This window comes from Ambystoma mexicanum, chromosome 2p (genome assembly GCF_040938575.1).
Source record: "Ambystoma mexicanum isolate Mex_15411 chromosome 2p, UKY_AmexF1_1, whole genome shotgun sequence".
Taxonomy (NCBI): Eukaryota; Metazoa; Chordata; class Amphibia; order Caudata; family Ambystomatidae; genus Ambystoma; species Ambystoma mexicanum.
Window position 1 is genome coordinate 1,170,525,415 of NC_090923.1, and position 19,110 is coordinate 1,170,544,524.

At 47.5% G+C, this 19,110-nt stretch overlaps 1 protein-coding gene across 6 annotated transcripts in view; it reads right to left on the reverse strand.

Moving 5' to 3' along the window:
- Window positions 1-19,110, reverse strand: part of WNK3 (WNK lysine deficient protein kinase 3) — a 2,095,067-nt gene that overhangs the window by 211,764 nt on the left and 1,864,193 nt on the right. For all 6 annotated transcript variants that reach the window (XM_069645314.1, XM_069645316.1, XM_069645315.1 and 3 more), the window contains exon 22: window positions 8,926-9,024. In XM_069645314.1, the coding sequence (XP_069501415.1) occupies window positions 8,926-9,024 (99 nt within the window). The remainder of the gene's footprint in view (window positions 1-8,925; window positions 9,025-19,110) is intronic.

Here is a 19,110-nt window from a genome sequence, read left to right on the forward strand (position 1 = left end):
TCCTTTCCAGGCTCTCTGCACTGCTTTGGCCTCCCATTTCACATCAAAAACCAAGGACATCCTGTCTTCACTCTCCACCACCCCCACCTCCACCCCCTTCACCCCTTAGCTCCCCTCCTGCCCATAGCACCCAATGAGGTTGATTAAATTGTCCGCTCTATTAAGGTCCCATCCAAACAGGTGCTCCACTGCTCTTCTAGAACCATTAGGGACATCTCTTGCCGATTTTTGTAACCACTCCTTCGCCACGGACTCCTTCCCTCTATTCTCTTAAGCACTCACTTGTGCACCCTCTCCTAAAAAAGCCGTCTGCTGACCCTTACTGCCCAGCTAACTATCGCCCTATCTTCACCACGCCCTTCTTGGGTCAACTCTTGGAGAAGCTGGGCCTCCCCCAACTAATCATTCATACTGAACTCCCTGGTTGCCTCCAAAACCATCAATCTGGATTCTGGGCATCCAGAGGCACTAACACTGCTCTCCTGAACACCCATGAAGACGTGCTCGCAAATCTAGACTAACTCTCCTGCTGCTCTCATTCTCCTTGATCTTTCCTCTGCCTTGGACATGGTCAACCATTGGATCCTCATAAAACAGTGTCGCAATACCCTCGGCACCACGGATAGGACACTGGATTGGTCAACGTCTTTCCTCATTAACTGCCCCTCCCAGTTGCAGCTGTGCCCTTTCTACTCCACCACTTCACACTCTACCTTTGGTGTCACCCAGGGCTCTATCCTATCGCCATGATGATTCAATATCTATCTCGCCCCTCTTGCACACCTCATCTCCTTCTCTCATTTCCAGTGTTATGCTGATGACACACAGCTTCCTTTAAACTTCACTCTATTACGTCCTCTTCCCAGATTGTCATTCCGCTATACAGGCATGGTGTGCAGATAATTGCCTCTGTCTTAATGCCAGTAACACAGATTCTTCTTACTGGGATACCAGAGCCCTGTTTCCATCTCACCCTCTGGCCACCTTCCTTGGGCCCTCTAGCCTCATCATACCGTGAGGCCAAAAACCTCTGGGTCATCTTCAACTCCTCTCTCTCCTTCACCCCTCATATCTTGGACCTTGCCAAGAAGGCCCACTTCCAGCTTTACCTCCTTAGAGACATTCTTCCTTTCCTCAAAAGCTCAATGTTTCCAGAGCTCTGTTCTTCGATAGACTGGACTACTGCAACAGCCTCTTCCTCAACCTCCCCCTTTCCACTGTACGCCCCCTTCAGCAAATCTAGAATAGTGCTGCAAGACTTATCCATGGCCTCAAGCCCAGGGACCATATCTTTCCAGTACCAAGATCTCTCCACTGGCTCCCGGTGGCCACGAGGATCAAATTCAAGACCATCTGTATGAACCACAAGGCTTTCTGGGGCCTGGGACCATGCTATCTCATACTTTCTCTCTCTAAATACCTCCCTGCCAGAGCCCTCCACTCCTCTAAGTCCAACTCTCTGCTTGGCAAACGCTTCTACAAGCAGAGAGTGGGTGGCAGGTCTCTCTTCGGCTGGTGCCTCTCTTTGGAACAGCCCCCCTTCCCTCTCAGACTCGAACTGGGCCTCCTTAAATTCTGGAAACTTCTCAAAACTCTGCTTTTTGCTACCCCTTTTTCTCTTCCCCTTCCCTGCTAATCACCCCTGCCGCTGAGACTGGTGGCCTAGACCTTCAGGAATCACAGGTACCAAGCCCCTGCCCAGTCGACACCAGCACCTCCTATCCCCAGCACTGCCCCTGTGGCCCCCCCTACCTGGCAGCTGTGCATTCCACCCTTGGATGTCCCTCCGCCCTAGCCCTTAGCCAGCTGCCTCCTCCCCTGGCTAACCACAGCACTTCCCTCCTGACTCACCAGCACTTGCCCATACCATGAACCCTCCCCCTTCTCCCTCTCCCATCTCCTGCACGTCCGAATGCCACAAGCCCTAGTAGGACCAGAAATGTTTATTTACTGTTTTTCTTTTGTCATTATTTACTCACCTGTCCCCTAACCACTTTGCCTTGTGGTGCCTGGAAACCCCATCTTGTTGTATAGACGCCTAACAAATGCTCAATAAATCAAATCAAATAAATCTAATCCCCTTGCTTGAGAAGTGAAATTACCTCCTGCAGCGTTGTAAGCCAGAATTTTTACGGCCTTGACATAAGTGTTTGCAGAGCGCACGTCTAATACAGGGTGCATGCTTACATCCTTTTTGGGGACAAGGAAGTATATAGAATAGATACCCTTGTTTATCCCTAGCAGCTCTATCGCTCCCTTCTGTAGAAGTGTCATTATTTCTGCTTGTAGAATCAAGTGATGCTCTTGCGCCATTCTATATGATCTCGGTGGCAAGGTGTTTCCAGGAATTTGATAAAATATTGTTTGACCACTGCTGATAACACCCATTAGTCTGAAGTTGTGCCCTCATGAGTGGGTGAAATGAGTAAAGCGACCCCCTCCTGGGGAAGCATGCGAGGGGACTTGTACTGGTATGTCATTTGCTGCAGGGGGCAGTGGAGCCTCTAGAGGCTGCACTTCTGCCCCAACCCTTGCCTCACCTAAAACCTCTTTGTTGTGCAGTTTGAAAAGAGGACCTTTGACTATAAGCGTACCACAGGGAGGAGGTTGACCCCCAAACCCTGACTTTCGCCTGGTATTAAACATCCAGTGTTGAACGTAGGATTTATTTGCAATCTGACCTAATTTTTAGCTGCTTATAACACGTCATCCACTGCTTTGCCAAAACAGCAGAGTCTTCTATAGGCATGTTGATGAGGGTGTCCTTTGTCAAGCTTGAAAACCGAATTGCGAAGCCAGGAATGCCATCATTCTGACTGCAGATCCAGGAGGAACCTAAGGCGTTTTTAAGGATATTCTGGGCTACCCGTTTCCCCTCTTGAACAATATTAAGTAATTGTAACTTAATTGGTTCAGGGAATGAATCTAAATGATTTTGCACCGAGTCCCATTGTGTACTGCTATAACTGGCGAGCAGCGTAGTATTGTTCGCTTTGCAAGTAGAGAAAGCTGCAGATGTAGTTTCTCATGCGAAGAGCTGAATCCTCTGACCCTCTTTATCAGGTGGTGCTTCAGCATTAGACAACGGGACGCCTGCCTGTTTTCTGGTGGTAGTACCTACCAGAGAGTCCGGGTTGACATTGCCCTAATATAAAGAGGGTCTGTTGAAGCGAGTTGAAATCTTTTTCCATCCTAAGATTAACCACACTTGTAAGGGATGGTGTAGTTAGTGGCGGTTGAATTTTATTTTAACGGACTGAAGCAATGATATAGACCGACTGACCGCTTTTGTCTCGTTTAAAATAGCATCCACTAAGTCTGTGTCCGCCACAGAATCTTGGGTTTGTATTTTAAAATGATTAGCTGCTTTTTTAAGCAGATCACTGAATAAAAGCTGATTGGCAATTGGAGACGTGGATCCCGGTTCAGTAGTGATTTCATTTGACTGTACAATAGTAACGACTGGGCCATAGTAGGTAGATTCACCATACCATGTTCCCTGGCCATTATCACCCTGATCTTGGTCATCATGATCATCTGGGTGATCTTGGAATACGTCATGATGTGGCTACTCAGTTACATCATTGACTCCTTGGGTGGGCAATGTGTGTAACCTAGGAAACTTTGCAGGTGTTTCTCCTACTAGTAGAGCCTTCTGTCTTAGGGGGTAGCGTTCAAGAACTGTTACAAAGGTGGAATCTTTGTCCGTTGTCTCCTCAAAACGCTGCCTGGACCATGAACCTGTTCTGGGACTTTCTGCAAGTGGAAAAATAATAGCTTCTGGATCAACACTCTGCTTCTTTTTCTGTAGAGACTGGGAAAAAAGAGAGGAGGCTTTAGTATACTCTGGTGGTTTGTGTGTAGAGGGTGATATTGAAGCGCTTGTAACAGGTATAGAAGCTAAGGGGTCTCTGGAGGGTTCCTGAGAAGTTCCTGTGTGTTTTCCTGTGTTACTTGCAGGTTTCTGTGTATTCTATGGTTGTTTCAAAGGACGCAAAACGTTCAGTTGAAGGTTTTTGCACAGCATTTTGGCACCTTTATTTTACTAGCATATGCTGGACACGAGAGCGGAACGACAGCAGGCTTATGACTCATGGAGTGCCTTCTGTTGCCATGTGGCCTTTATTCAACGGATCAGTCGAAGAATGGCTAGTGGTATGTGCATTTACGATGCTTGTGCCCTTCATGAAGAGTGTGCTTATCTGTGTGTCTGTCACCAGGTTTTGTCCACATAGCAGTGTGCTGGGCCCGCTTCCCAGGGCTGGGGACGGACACACAGGAGTTGGCTTACTCTCCTTCAATAATTTATCCGAAACTGAGCTATAGCTGCCTTTGTTTTTCTCATCTGATGCAAAGGCGCCAGTGGGGGTTCCAGACGCGGCCTGCATGGCGTAGTCCACCCACCGTTTAGTAGGTCTTTCTTTGAGCATCTTGGGCCGCAAAAGCGTACATGACGCACAACACCTCTGGATGGTTACACACTCAACGTGTGTCTTTCCACAGAAGGTTTCTATTGAACGACAGACAGATCTTTCCATAATTATATGTAAAAGTAAAGGCAGCCAGACTAATGTAGTAGAAAGTGGAAGTGAGAATATGCATCCTCTAAGAGAAATTAATGATGTTAATTTCCCCCCACTCTCCCTACTGCAAGGCGCAAGCCTGGTCAAAGCCAGTCGCGACATGGAAAGAAATGAAGTCTTCAGTCGATGGTATTGAATATCGTTTGTCGAAACGTGCGTCGAGGACGCTTCTGTCAAAAGACGCAAGAAAGTTAATAATTAACTTAATTAAAACTATCAAAGTCGCGAAAGCTACAGACTGCTTGTAAGAGTGACCGGCCATGATGGCGGAAAAAAACAATCTGAGGGACTTCAACCCATGAAGAACCATGGGTACCGTACATGTCAAACTAGGGATAGTAATAAAAACACGTCCAGTCGACGTCCCTTTTCGAACTTTGAAACTATGCAAAGCATGTAATTCCAAGCCGATCCGCTCAGAAACACACACACCAAACACCTCCCACCCCCCAACCCCATCGAGTTTACCTTGGAGCCAGTGTTTAAACGCTTTTAGACCATATAGTGTCTGACAGGAATTCCAAAAGATGCCGATTCTGTGGGAGGAATTAATTGATTAGATCTACATGTATAATTTAAGATTTGGCACAGGTCTTCATTAGTGACATTTAATACATGGACGACTAACTTCTGTAAGCTGTGGAACTATTCAAAACACAGCTCTCAGATAGACATCTCCCGCTGGTTATGGATCCTGTTAGGCCTACAGGGTGGTCAGTGTTTCCTATGTTCACTGAGGAATTGGTGTTAACGGCTATTCTTAAAATCAAATCTTGCTCCCCCTCAGATACTATCCCGCTAGCTGTGATGAAGCAAATGACTCCGGACCTTCTTACTGTTATCATAGCAGCGATTAATAATTCCTGCCAAACAGGGTTAGTACCTCAAGAATTAAAGGTGGCTAGAGTGATTTCGCTTCTGAAAAAAACCCTCCCTTGACCCTGGTACTTTGTCCAATTTCCACCTTATTTCTCTTCTACCTTTCTTGGCTAATCTGCTAGAATCACTGGTGTTACCTCTACTTTCTACATTTCTGGAATCTTCCTGCTTGCTCGATCCTGCTCAATCAGGGTTTCGCCCAGGCAGAGGCACGGAGAGTGTGCTGGTGGCCGTCCAGGATGATATGACCAGGCTGGTGGACGCAGGTGGAGTGGGAGCTCTGATACTATTAGATCTAATAGCAGCTTTCGACACGGTCGACCACTCCATCCTGCGGTCTCGCCTCGCCCAGCTGGGTATATCTGGGCAGGTGCTTGCCTGGTACATCCCTTTTCTGGCAGATCGTACCCAGACCCTCTCTATGCCCCCTTTTCGCTCTGTGCCTTGTCACCTCAGCTGTGGTGTCCCACAAGGCTCCTCTTTGTCTCCCATTCTGTTCAATATATACATCTGGGCCCTTGTGTGTCTCACCCGCTCTTATGGCATCAGATGTTACTCGTATGCAGACGACACTCAGATCCTGATCCGGTTGGATCTTGATCAAGCTGAGATGTCGTCTTGCCTGCGGGGATGTCTGGCGGCTGTGGGAGATTGGATGGACCACAATTGCCTCAAACTGAATGTGGACAAAACTGAGGTGATGGTGGTGGGTTGTCCTCCTGATTCCTCACTTTGGGTGTCTTCATTCTGGCTTCTCTCCCTAGGTCCCCTGCCCACCCCGGTAGACAAGGTGAAAAATCTTGGGGTTATACTATCTGCCTCATTATCTATGGACAAGCAAGTAACAGCCGTACGTCAAGCGGGTCATTTTCAACTCAAGATACTTAGAAAGGTACTCCCTAGGATACCTGCCCCTCTGCGTCCTCTGGTAGTGGTGGCATTGGTGATCTCAGGGCTGGATTATTGCAACTCCATCTACTTAGGTCAACCCAAGGGAGTCATCTGTCAGCTTCAACGGCTTCAAAACATGCCCGCCCGGGTTGCCACCGGCTCCCCTTATGGAGCCCATATATCTCCAGTACTTCGAGCCCTGCATTGGCTTCCGGTAAACCAACGCATCATGTTTAAGTCACTATGCATTGTGCACCGGGCATTACATGGCCAAGGAGCTGAATATATTCAGGAGAAATTCTCGCCATATGTACCTCTTCCGTCCCTCCGTTCTAACTCGGCTGACCTCCTAATGGTGCCCGGTTATAAAATGACCAGGGTTGGAGGAAGTGCCTTCTCTGTGGCTGCCGCAGTATTGTGGAATGGCCTCCTGATGACTATAAAGAAAATTCATAGCTACTTAGCGTTCAGGAAGGCCATTAAAACTCCTCTTCCAGGTCTCCGTGGCTTCATTAGGATCCTCTCACCCCAGCGCCATGATACCTTTGAGTGACTGCGCACTTTACAAGCTTGATTAACATAACATAACAGAGCCCTGGCACATTCATTAAGATGACTGAGGATACAAGTAAAAATATATCAAAAATAGGCATCTTCACAATTAAAAAAAACATTCAGCATGAGATCACACTTTCGGTTCCTCTCCTAACAAGTGGAACAGTATCTTAAGTGAATGGTATGGATTTGGAACAGTGGTAAACGGTACAGAATGGCTATATTAAGCACGTTATAAATAACCTATCATATCATAATTTGTAGGCTGGCAGTGTGTGTGCTTTTAAATAGGTATGTGCCATGAGGAATCGTAGAGCATCTATTCCCCTTGGATCTTCCTCTCAGGTGGCCAGGGAAAGGCCATCGTTTTTGGACAAAACTAAGAGAATGGCAATGCCCGGACAACATACTGGCCCCAATACAAGCCTTGCATCACAACGCCTCGTTGAGAGTGCGTCTGAGTCGCAAGGGAGAGCTATCTGACGAAATTCAAACTTCCCGTGGAGTGAAACAAGGCTGCCCTTTAGCGTCAGCCTTATTCTTAGCCTAAATAGGCGATCTCCAGATCCAAACAAGCAGCACACGGGCATTTCCGCCGAAAATGGGAAATTCTTCGATTGAACGGCTCCTATACGCAGACGATCTCACATTATTTGATCAGACCCGGTAGGCCTACAACGCCAGCTTAACGGCCTACAAGAATATGCAAGGACATTTTTTTTTAGAAATTAACAAAGGAAAAACTAAGGCAATGATTCTACAGAACACAAGGAAGAAAATCAGCAATTATAAGTGGTCTCTCGAAGACACTAAAATTGAAATTGTCCAAGACTTCAAGTACCTAGGAGTGCAGCTTGACAGCACCAAGACGGAAATATCTATGCAAACTGTCATGTTTAACAAGATCAAAAAGCTAGCAGCTCAAGCTAAGGTAATAGACCGCAAATTTGGGAAATTTTCATTAAAGCCTACAATCAATTTTTACAAAATGAAGGTTGTGCCTGCAACAACATATGGAGCAGAAGCCATGCCGACCATTCCACAAAACATCTGGCTCAAGCTCGAAGCCACATTTTGGAAATCCGTGCTCAAGTTACCGACCTCGACTTCGGGGGTCGCGATAAGACACGAGCTGAGCCTGCAGTCTATGCAATGCACAGTGTCCTGCAACACACTTATGCTCTACAGAAAATGCAGAATCAACGATTGCAACGGGGTATACAGCCTGATCAAGCGTGAGATTCAGGCAAATCCAAAATGCTATCAACTTGGCAAAAAGAGAACATCTGTCTTCTGGACTCTATTGCATCAGATGAAGACGAACTGATCCACAATCCATGTAGAATATTACAAAAACTTAAGGAAGCAGATTGGGCTAAAACAACGGAACAAGCCTCAGCTCAAAGGCTTGGCGCACACCTTCCTGGTAATACAAGAAAATTAAACGAACTACAAAACTACATAAAGATCTTCCCAAATAAATGGGCTCGGAACCTGATTTTAAGAGCACGTCTGAATCTTTTTCACACAAATGAAATCCTACACATACGAGGACTTTCCCCAACCGCAAACTGCCGTTTTTGCCACGACACAGAGCCACCGCCACATGAAACAATTCGGCACTTGTTAACGACCTGTCACACGACGAGTGCTTTGAGACAGAAGTTTTTCATGCATATAACAATAAAGGAGCAACTCATGGAAGAACCGACATGGTGGTGTCGACTCATTGGTGGCGAGAAAACCAGCTGGCAAATAATAACAGCCAAAATGCTTGAATACATCGTGACTGTTCTATTACAAGACAAGGACTCCTCCACAGAGTCAGAGTCCAACACAGTAAACAAACCACAGCTGACTTGAACTGATGTCCGAGAGACAATTAAGAGACATAATGAAACAGGAAAATATTGTAAAAATCTAAGTTTGATTAAAACAATAAAAAAATAAAAAAAAAAGAAGGAAGGAAGATCCAGTAAGGCACAGAAATCCATGTTGCATAATGTTTATTCCTTACCTTGCGAGTTCTCATGGGAGCAGCTTTGGTGAAGCAGATGCGCCTGCAGACTCAGCTGGTAATCAATGGCTGATTCAGCAGTTGTGGCACAACAGCATTCTACAGGGGAAGCAGAGAAAACATTCACACTAGACAGGGAAGCATTGAGAAATATCCAGACAACAGGGAATATTTACTGAAGTCCAAGATCTAATAATAACGAAATGGCAACTTAAACCAATGCCATAGCTAATACCTTAACCAAGCATGTCCAAGAATGGAGCAAGACGACTTGGGGTGGAGAGTGTCCAACTGAGTAAAATGCCCTATTGCCGTGCCATTAGCGGCGTGCAGTGATAACAAATGTATTGTTTACAGCCAGTGGCTTATGTCAACACCAATAGATGGCCTTAACTAAGATTCTGTTTGGAAATGCAAAAGCAATTGTGACTCTACTGTACAAAAGTAATCACCCCAGTTAAAACAAAGATTGTGATAACTTCAGACTTTGGATGGTATTTTGTATCATCTTCTCAGTTACAAACCTGCACTAAGACATGGGAGAGACATATGACCTTATACCACTTGTTAAAAAGAGAACTTATACCACTTGTTATTAGGAGATGGTATTGCAAGGAATATTTACCCCACAGAAATTGATGTATTTTATTTTTTACACATTTCTATATATGTTTTATGTATCACATTCAGTAAATATACTATGCAAATCCTATTCAGGTATGCATTTAAGAAAAATAGACTGTATACAAAATACTGATTGCGGCAAAGTCTTTCAGCGTAAGAAATAATGTCATAGGGCTTTATTACGAGTCCGGTGGTAGCCGTGCCGGAATAACCGGCAGGCTACCGCCGGACCCGTAATACCATTCCGCCTCCGTGATTGCCGGAATCACCGGGGCATTACAACACTGGTGACCCGGTAATTCCGGAGGCGGAATTCTGTAAATCCCCATTCCCATGGAGTCCCACAGGACTCCATGGGGATGGGGACCATGGAAACAGGTTCAGCCTATGACAGAGCCGGTGTTTCCATGTCTGCCTACAGGCCGGTGGTGTTAATCCAGCCAGGTCGGACCTGGCGGGAGTGATACCTCCCGCCTGCAGGACTCTGAATCAGCCGGTCCGGAAACAACGGTGACGGCGGTTTTACCGCCACTGTTGTTTCCGGACCGGCAGGGTCGTAATGAGGCCCATAGTGTCTGCTTGTGCACAGGAAATAAAGTGTCAGAAAATGTATGGGAATGTTGAAACAAGCAAATTTCGCTGGAGGCAGATGGCTCCTCACAAAAATCACTTTCTGTAAAAGTGAAAAATCTGTATAGCAATTGATTGAATAAATAGGAGGCAACCAAAACGGCAAAAATAAAATACAAAAAAAAAATGAAATAAGGTGCCCCAAATTCAATTCAGTCAAATGCTATCAATCATTTTAGGAAAAATCATTTACAAACAGAAATAAATTCAAAATTAACTGATGCAGTGATACTTGAGAACAGATGGAAAAATGCATGTTATTAATGTCTAATATTTCTATGATTAGCTGACGCCAAGAAAACTAAGTAACCCAGGGATTGAACTCCAACACACTGCAATGCTGGAGAAAATGTCGGATATGTGTGGACACCTGAAGACAGATCGAGCAAGAGGAAAGGTTAAAGTCCGGATGAAGACAGTGGGCAGCACAGAGGAAGAGAGCAGTACAGCAACCAAACTACCATATTGACGCTGAGAGGTACCAAATGAGAGAAGCGGGGAAGTAAAGGCAGAAGCTAGAAAGATTCAGATACGCCTGGGAGGTCCATGCCTGGTGTGTGCAAGAGCAAAAAGGTGAGACAGATGAAAACCAAGGAGCAGACCCACGATAGGAGAGAACCAAGGAATTAATTGGATAGGAGATTGAGTCACACCAAAGTCGGGAGGTCAACAAAGAGGAGAATCTCCAGTGGAGGGAAAGTCCCTAGAGCCTTTCAAGAGACTGACTGAAAGGGGAAACATTGCATACAGGATCATGGATGCAAAGTTCCTCAATCCATTTGAGAAAACAATAATACAAACAAGTGTTGAATGCTGGAACATGAAAGCAATGCTTTTAAAACCACTTGAGAAAAGATGCTGAGCCAAGAATTGAGATAACTCATTAGGTCTGGAAAATCATGTCAGAAAAAAGAACTTTTGCTGGAGACAAGAGTACGGACCAACTGACAAAGAATATTAAACAAAAAATATTTGAACACTATTTAATATAACCCTTTAATTTTAGTAGCTTACTTCAAAACACTTCTTAAAATTCAATAAAATATGGTTGATGCAAACATAATGCACATACAATATTTTTATCCAAATGTGGGAACCACCAGCAATGCACTGTGTCCGTTTCTGTCCCCTGTCCATATAGTGTGGTTACAAATTCAACTTCAGGAAGTATAACATGGAGAATCTAGCTTTTGTGATTGAAGCGTGCTTGTACGTTTGCTCAAGCAAGTGAGACGTGAAAGAGACATTTTATTTATAGTGTGCTTTTTGGTCACATTTTAATCAGCCAACTGTCATGGAGAGATTTAGGGCAGTGGACATGGCCATGGAAATTGGCACAATATCACACAGTGAGTAATACGCATCAAACAACATGCACTCAGGAACCAAGAAACATGCACGCTAATCCTACGAAGTACAATGTGATACAAATATATAAAAAGGGATGTGGGGGTAAGCACTTAGATGACTACAAAAAAGTCTGCAAGTTCCTCAACCACAATTTCTGTTACAGCTACCGTCAGCACTAAGCTCACATATAGGACAAGTAATGACAGTGTCTGCGAGCCAACACCCTCGATATTTGATAAGGTAACAAAAATACGAGAAACATCTGGAATGTCAGCGAAGCCCATGGACCCTGTTAAACAGGGATCCAGAAAGGATATAACAGCAAAAGATTATCTTAAGGATAGGATACATAAGACTTATGACAAGGGGCAAGTAGGAATAGCGCTTACAGAATGAGGAAAACAATTGACACAGGAGCTAGACCAAGCAGCAGACCACACCTAGCAATCAATAGGTAACAAAAAGAGAAGTGCAAGGGAAAAACAGACTCCCAAGAGAAAGTAAAGGAGCAGCGAAAACGAAATTACAAGTGCAAAACCCCCACCCTCTCCCCACCCAGAGAAGGAACAGAAAAGGGTGAAATATAGGAAATCTCTCAATAACGGGGTCTAAAGGAACAAGGTTACACTGCAGAACAGGGCCAAGTCAAAGGAATAAAGAACAGAGAAAGTGGGCTGCATAGGAAAAGGAAAGCCCTGGAAAGTGCGGACTGCAAAACAGAGGAAGCCCCAATAGGAAGCAGAAAATGCTAATAGGCACACTAAATTCAAGATGCAGGAACAAGAAATAAGAAACTAGACACTAAGCATTAGAACCACTGACAAGGGACGGGTCTTAAACGGGAACAATGACCAGCTCTGGATTGAAGCAAACAGGCTTTTAAAGCTGGCTAACAAGGACATGCCTCAGGTGTGCTGTTTGCTAGCACCTGCCGGCTAGAGGTGCTCCTTATCCTCAACCCAACATTATCCTTCAAGGGTGGAGATGAAGCAGTAGCCAGGCATTCTGGGAAGCATAGTCATTTGATTGAAGCAGCATGCTGGCTGCCAAAAACCTGAAATGATATATGATATGGCATTTATAACGCGCCTATACCCAAGTGCTTCAAGGCGCGACGAGGCAAGGGAGGGGGGGAACAGAGGGAAGACAGACAACGATCCTACTAGGCCAGGTGTCATTCAGATCGCGCAAGTGCATGGGAAGGTGGAAGGGGGGAAGTGCAGGGGGAAAGGGGGAGGGGAGAGTGCAGTACATGAGATAGTAGAATAAATAGTAAAGTACGGCCAGCAGGTGGCAAGGGTAAGGTAAGTGCAGGCATCAGGTGTTAAGTGCTAGTAGTGGGACTGTAGGATACAGAATACAGTTGCCAGGAGGGCAGTGCAGGTGTCCGACTGGCGGAGGAGGGGCCCTGGGCCCGAGCTCAGAGGGTGGCCAGGTAAACCAATGAAGTTTCATTATCAGCCAGGAAATCAGCAGGGGAGAGGAGGAGAAAAAGCAGAAGCAAAGAGAAAGGTTTTGAGGTGCTTCCGGAACCGGAGATGGTTCTATTCAAGTTTCAGGGGGCCGGGAGACTGTTCCAGAGGGAGACCCCAGCTGAAGAAAGTGATCTACCACCAACTCTTTGCTTGGAGAAGCGACTGACCCTGAGGGAGTTGGAGGCGGATGAGCCAAGAGCTTGAGAAGGAAGGGTTTTGAACTTCACCCCCGCAGCCACTGGGAGCCAGTGCAGAGATTTCAGTCCTGGAGAGATGCAATCCCTGGGCTTGAGGCCAAGAACAAGTCTTGCAGTCCGGTTCAGGATAAGTTGCAGAGGGCGAAGAGTAGAAGCAGGCAGATTTAGAAAGAGGCTGTTGCAATAGTCAAGCATAGAGAGAATCAGAGCTCTGGAAACAGTGAGCTTCTGCGGGAAGGAGAGGAAAGGCAGAATACCTCCGAGGATGTGGAGCTGGTAGTGTTACTTCTTAGAGATGTCGGAGATGTGAGGACATAAGAGAGTGTGGGGTCAAAGATGACCCTGAGGTTTTTTGCCTCAGGTGGGAGAGGGCCAGGAGAGGCTGGCTAGAGAGTGACAGGAAAGGAGGGTGTGGGTGTGCTGATGAGGAGAATCTAGGTCTTACTGGCAATTAAGGCAGAGATCGTTGGCGGCACACCACTCCTGGATGACGGACAGACAGTCGGAGATGAGGGAGAAGAGGTGGCTGAGGGTTGCCTGAAAATGAGCTGCATGTCATCCGCATAGCACTGGAAGTTGGCGCAGAACGCAGCAATGCGATGGGCAAGAACTAGCAGGTATTGGTTGTACAGCCAGGGAGAGAGGCTAGACCCCTGGGGAACACCACAGGTAGAGATGAAGGAGAGGAAGGACCAGAGTTGAACATGGGAGGGTCAATCGGAGAGAAAAGAAGTCAAAAGATGGATCTGAAAGGGAAGTGAAATGTAAGGTATGGATGCGCTTCCATATAAGCATAGTACTGTCTCATAAGGTTATGAACAAACGTTCAATAAGGAATAAACCTCAATCAGGACCCCCAGGTGGTGGGAACGGGAGCACATATTTCACATGCAAGGCGCTTCCTCATGCCTCGTAGCATTACCACGATTATCATATCATGTGGTGATTTTGAGTAAGAACCAGCATATTAGCCCGGGATTATAGCTAGGTATCTTGCTGTGCAGTTCAGATGGAGGCTTGAATTTTACGAAGGTTTATGGCCATCAACAAAATTACTTTAGTTGTACAATGTATGCCTCTCTCTTAAAATACTAGCCAATTCTTCCTCAATACGATGTGCCACATACTAAACAAGCCAAAACATACAATTCAAATGTACTTAGGAATTGTGACAGGGACAGAAACGTGTGTTAGACCCACCAGGATGCTATATGTGATGCAAAGGCCTGCTGAACGGCCACCAGTTAGGGAGAATTTACATTTCTGTGCCAATTCCCTTTAACTTTAGAGACACTCCACTGCTCTTTTGCTGGACTCAGGGCTTTTTAATTTTTACTCCCGAGGGAGTGGGAATTTTTCCCCCACTCCCTCGTGGTTTTTAGGATTATTGGTTTCTTACTGTTGAATGGAGTCTGGTAAACTCCATAGGCATCTTTTTGCATTGTGACACACAGCACATTTTGAGCAGTGCCACTGAGAAGTTTCTTGGACTTCTCATAATGTTTAAATACATTTGCTTGGGTGAACTACTGTTCCCAAGAATAACTACTACCAAGACATTTAGCCAATACCGATCTTGGGCAATTCAGAGGGCCTCCAGCACGGTGGACACTCAAATGCTAGGTCTGGAGTCAGGGGCGTTGCAAAGAGCGAGTTTACCAACTCCTTGACTATTCTCTCGAGATTCGCAGATGTCTCGTTGGGCGTTTCTTTGAGGCCTTGTATACAAATGTTAGCTCTTCTCTCCCTGTTTTCCAAATCATCAGCTTTGGCAGCCAAGTCAATTTTTTTCTATTCATGATCTTGTAAGTGGCTTTCCGTCCCCATTTCTATGAGGTCTGTGGATTGTTGTTAATTTTCAAGTGCTTCCACTTTGTCCTCTATTTTAAGGACCCTTTCCTGGAGGGCACTAACTGTTGAGGTCATGCTGCTGCGCAAGGATCTCATGTCATCTAGCAGAAGCCGTATGTCGGCCTTCATTGGGGTTTCATGATCTTCCCAGTGTATGAGAGGAGCCTCTTGTGTAGTCTGTGTTGCCATGTCAGGGTCTATTCGACGGTACTACTGAAGCCTCTGAACTGTTGCCTGAATGGTCCCCCTCACCATATGCCGCTTGGTGTACCTTAGGATAGGCCTCTGCTCACTCCGTGCTTGCGGTGTGGTCCCTTCAGGTCTCTCCTCTTAGTTTCCTTGCGGAGTCTGGGGTAGAGGCCTCCGCTTGAGGAACGTGTTTCTGGGCGGTTGCGCCCTTTTGGCGGCGCCCTATGCGGGCTCTAAGCTTGCTGCTTCCCTGGGGGGCCAGAGGCTCCCACTTCCAGCCGTGGTACTTACCTCTTGCGTGTTTCTCCTGGTTGGACTCTGCCGGCCTTTCTTCTTTTGCCTGGTCAGGAGTGCAGATTCCTGACCCTTCTGTAGCCCAATTTCTCCTTCTCCTCCTCCCCTGCTTATGCTGTACTTTGTTTCTCCCCCCGATCATCTTTCTCGGTAGACTCTGCCTGCTAGGGTCCTTGTGCCGCTAGGTGAGAGGAAGGGCGCAGTGGTCAAAGCTTGTTGTGCCCCCCCTCCTTTGGCTGCCTCTTAGGTTTTGGTCCGGCTGACCCCCCCTCTCTTGTGAGGGGGTCTGTGGCTGGTTTGAGTAAGGAACCAAATGCCTGCTGCACACAAATGCGCATTTTACTCTTCTCCCACTATGGATGTGATCAAGTCCAGCTCTGTGTTCACCGAGCAGCACTGGTGCTCAGGGACTAGCCCTCAGTCCGGGCCGCCCGTCTGGCTCTTTATTGCCCCTCCAGTAGGCTTGACACTGTGTTAAGCTAAGAGCGAGGCCGTGGGGGAGTGCTCTCTGTTCCGTGTCCTCCCCCTCTTCTTACCGCCGTAATGATGCTTCTACACTGGGCTTTCTAGAGCAGCATCTGCCTCCCTCGGTTCCTGCGACGCCGGCGGGATCAGCTGTGTGTTTTTCCCTCCTCGCGCGTCACAGGGTTTATGCTCTGGTACAGTGTACCAGCTCGGGGATGGCTTTCCTGCTTTGCCGCGGGCCGCTCAGCGCCTGTCCCTCACCACTGGGATGCTGTGGCTTCCAAGTGGCTGTGAGGTTTTGCACGGGCCCTCAAACCGACGGAGGAACATATCACACGGGAGCCAGGCGTTGGTTCAACTGCTCTTTTTTTAACACGGCAGGAACTGCCGAACTCACTCCCGGCCCCCACCCTAGCCCAACGTCACTTCCCCTCATTGGGGAAATAGGACCGCAACGGCGGTCCACCCACACAATGATGTGGGTGGGCTGTATGCCCTGAGGGACGACCTGACATCTCCCTCCTTTTTAACAAGCAAGACACTTGCCACTTTTCACTCCATCTCTTCTATGAGTCGGTGGGGTTTTATGCGGCTCCTCTGGGGTCGACCGCGGTTACACAGTGTCCTCTCTATCAGTCCATGTGACTTCAGATTGTCCTCGCTTTCTGATGCCTCACACTCTCCTCGGTAAGGGGTGTCTGGACTTAGGTCATCGTCACTGTACCCAGCTCTGTCCTGCACGTTCTCCATGTGGCTCCTCCTGGGCTTGAAGTACGATACATTCTGCGTGACGGAGGATTGGTCGGTTCTCTGGGCCGTGATCATCGTCCCTTTTCTTTGTGTGACAATCAACGGTTCTTGTGCGAACGTGGCGTCCTCCTTTCTTTGTTTGGGTTGCTGCAACCACACTTGATCTCCGGGTTCAATGTTTGACTCCTGTGGTTTCCTTTTGTGGTCCGTGGTCTCTTTCATTTTGGCCTTCGCTGTGTCATCTTTGTCTCTGGCCTCCTGTTCGAGTGGCGTTGCCTCTGCCGAGTGTCTCTTCCGGCAGTCGCGTCTGAATCGGTCTTCGGAACATCAGGTCGGCTGGGCATATGCCCGTCGTGCTGTGAGGTGTGTGTCGATACTCCCTGAGGAACTGATAGAGTGCTTGTTCGAAAGGTTTGTTGAGTATGGCCGCTATTTGTAATGTTCTTTTGATGTTGGCCATGAACCTCTCGACCATGCCATTTGCCTGTGGCCATCGGGGTGTTATTCTTCGGTGCTGGAACCCCATGTATTTCGAAAAGTTCTCAAAGTCCCTACTCATGAATGGTGCTCCATTGTCAGACTTTATGACCCGGGGTATTCTGTATGTAGACAGCATGCGGTCCAGTGCTGGGATGACTGGATGCTGGAGGCTGCAGTGCTGTCAATCATTTGTGCCTCTGGCAACCTGGAGTGCTCGTCTATTAACACCAACACGTACGTGCCATCTCTCAGGGGTCCAAAGAAGTCCAGCGCAAGTTCCTCCCACACATGTCCCGGTAGTGGTGACATGTGAAGTGGGTTTGGGTGTGGGGGTGGTGCTACTTGCGCGCATGTCGTGCATTTGCCCATCATCTCTTCTACCATCGCGTCCAGCCTGGGGAACCACACCTTTTGCCTTAGTAGTCGCTTGGTGGCGGCCGCTCCTCGGTGGCTTTCATGTGCTACTTGGATCGTTCTGGTGCATAGCGATTTCGGGAGGAGTACTTTGCACCCTTTTTGTATTACATGATCGTCGACTATGGGGAGTTCGTCTCAGACCAGGTCTATGTGTTTGATGTCTTCTTGAACCTCCTCCGGTTCCTGCCTCGCTTGTTGAAGCATGTGCGCTCTTCTGTCTTCTTGCATGCAGTGACGTACGATTCGTAGTGCCGGGTCCTGCTCCGAGTGTGTGATTATGTCCGCCCACCCCACGGGCAAGGGTTGCAGGTGGTGGACGACATAGTTGAGGTAGTCATCAGCGATGGAGGGTTGAGGGTTGGCAAAACCGGTTGGGTGGCGAGACAGATAGTCAGCTGGGTTGTCTTCTTTACCCGGGCGGTGCTTAATGATGAATTTGTAGTCCTGCAGACGCAGACCCCATCGACCTATCCTCGGTGGCATTCTTGATCGGGGGTCTCCGTAAATTGTGAGTAAGGCCTGGTGATCCGTTATGATGGTGAACTCCTTGCCGTATAAAAACAGGTGGAAGTACTCGCATGCCCATACCACCGCCAGGCTTTCCTTTTCGGCCTGGGAGTACGCTTTTCTGTGGGGGTTAGGCTCCTGCTGGCATACGCCACAACGTATACGTTCGTGGGTTCATGCGGATCAACTTGCGTTAGTATGGCGCCCAGGCCGACGGGGCTGGCGTCCACGATTACTTCAGTGTGTCGTTTGGCGTCGAAGTAGGCCATGTCCTCCGCTTTTGTGATGGCGTCACGTATCACCTCAAATGCCCTCTGGCAGTCTGTGGACCACATGTAAGGTTGGTCTTTACGCGTTAGTAGGCGCAAAGGGTTGCTGATTGTTGCGTAGTCCTTTAGGTACCTGGAAGAGTAGCTGGCCAGCCCTAGGAAAGACCGGAGCTCTGTCGTGGTTGTTGGGGGTCTGGCTGAGTTGAGTGCTGCCACTTCATCCGGGTCCGGTCGCATTCCTTTGCTGGAGAAAATGTGGCCGAAGAACCGTAATGAGCCTTTCCCAAACTCGCATTTTGACTTGTTCAGGGTTAATCCAGCCGCTTGTAACGCTTCGCACACTCTGTGGAGAGATGTTCCTGCTCTCCCTTAGTCTTTCCAAATACCAGGACATCATCTGAATAGTTCAGGCAATTTGGCACGTGCCTGATGACTCAATGTATTTCCTCTTGAAACATTTCGGCTGCGGAGGATATCCCGAAGCTGAGCCTCTTATATTGGAATAGGCCCAAGTGTGTGACGAACGTTGTGATGTACCTGGATTCGGGTGCGATCTCAATTTGATGAGCCTTTTGTGAGGTCCAATTTAGAGAAAACCTGCGCCCCGTGGAGGAGGTGGATCATATCAGTGATCTTGGGCGCCTGATGTCTCTCCCTTTCGATTGCGGCATTGGCTCTCCTCATGTC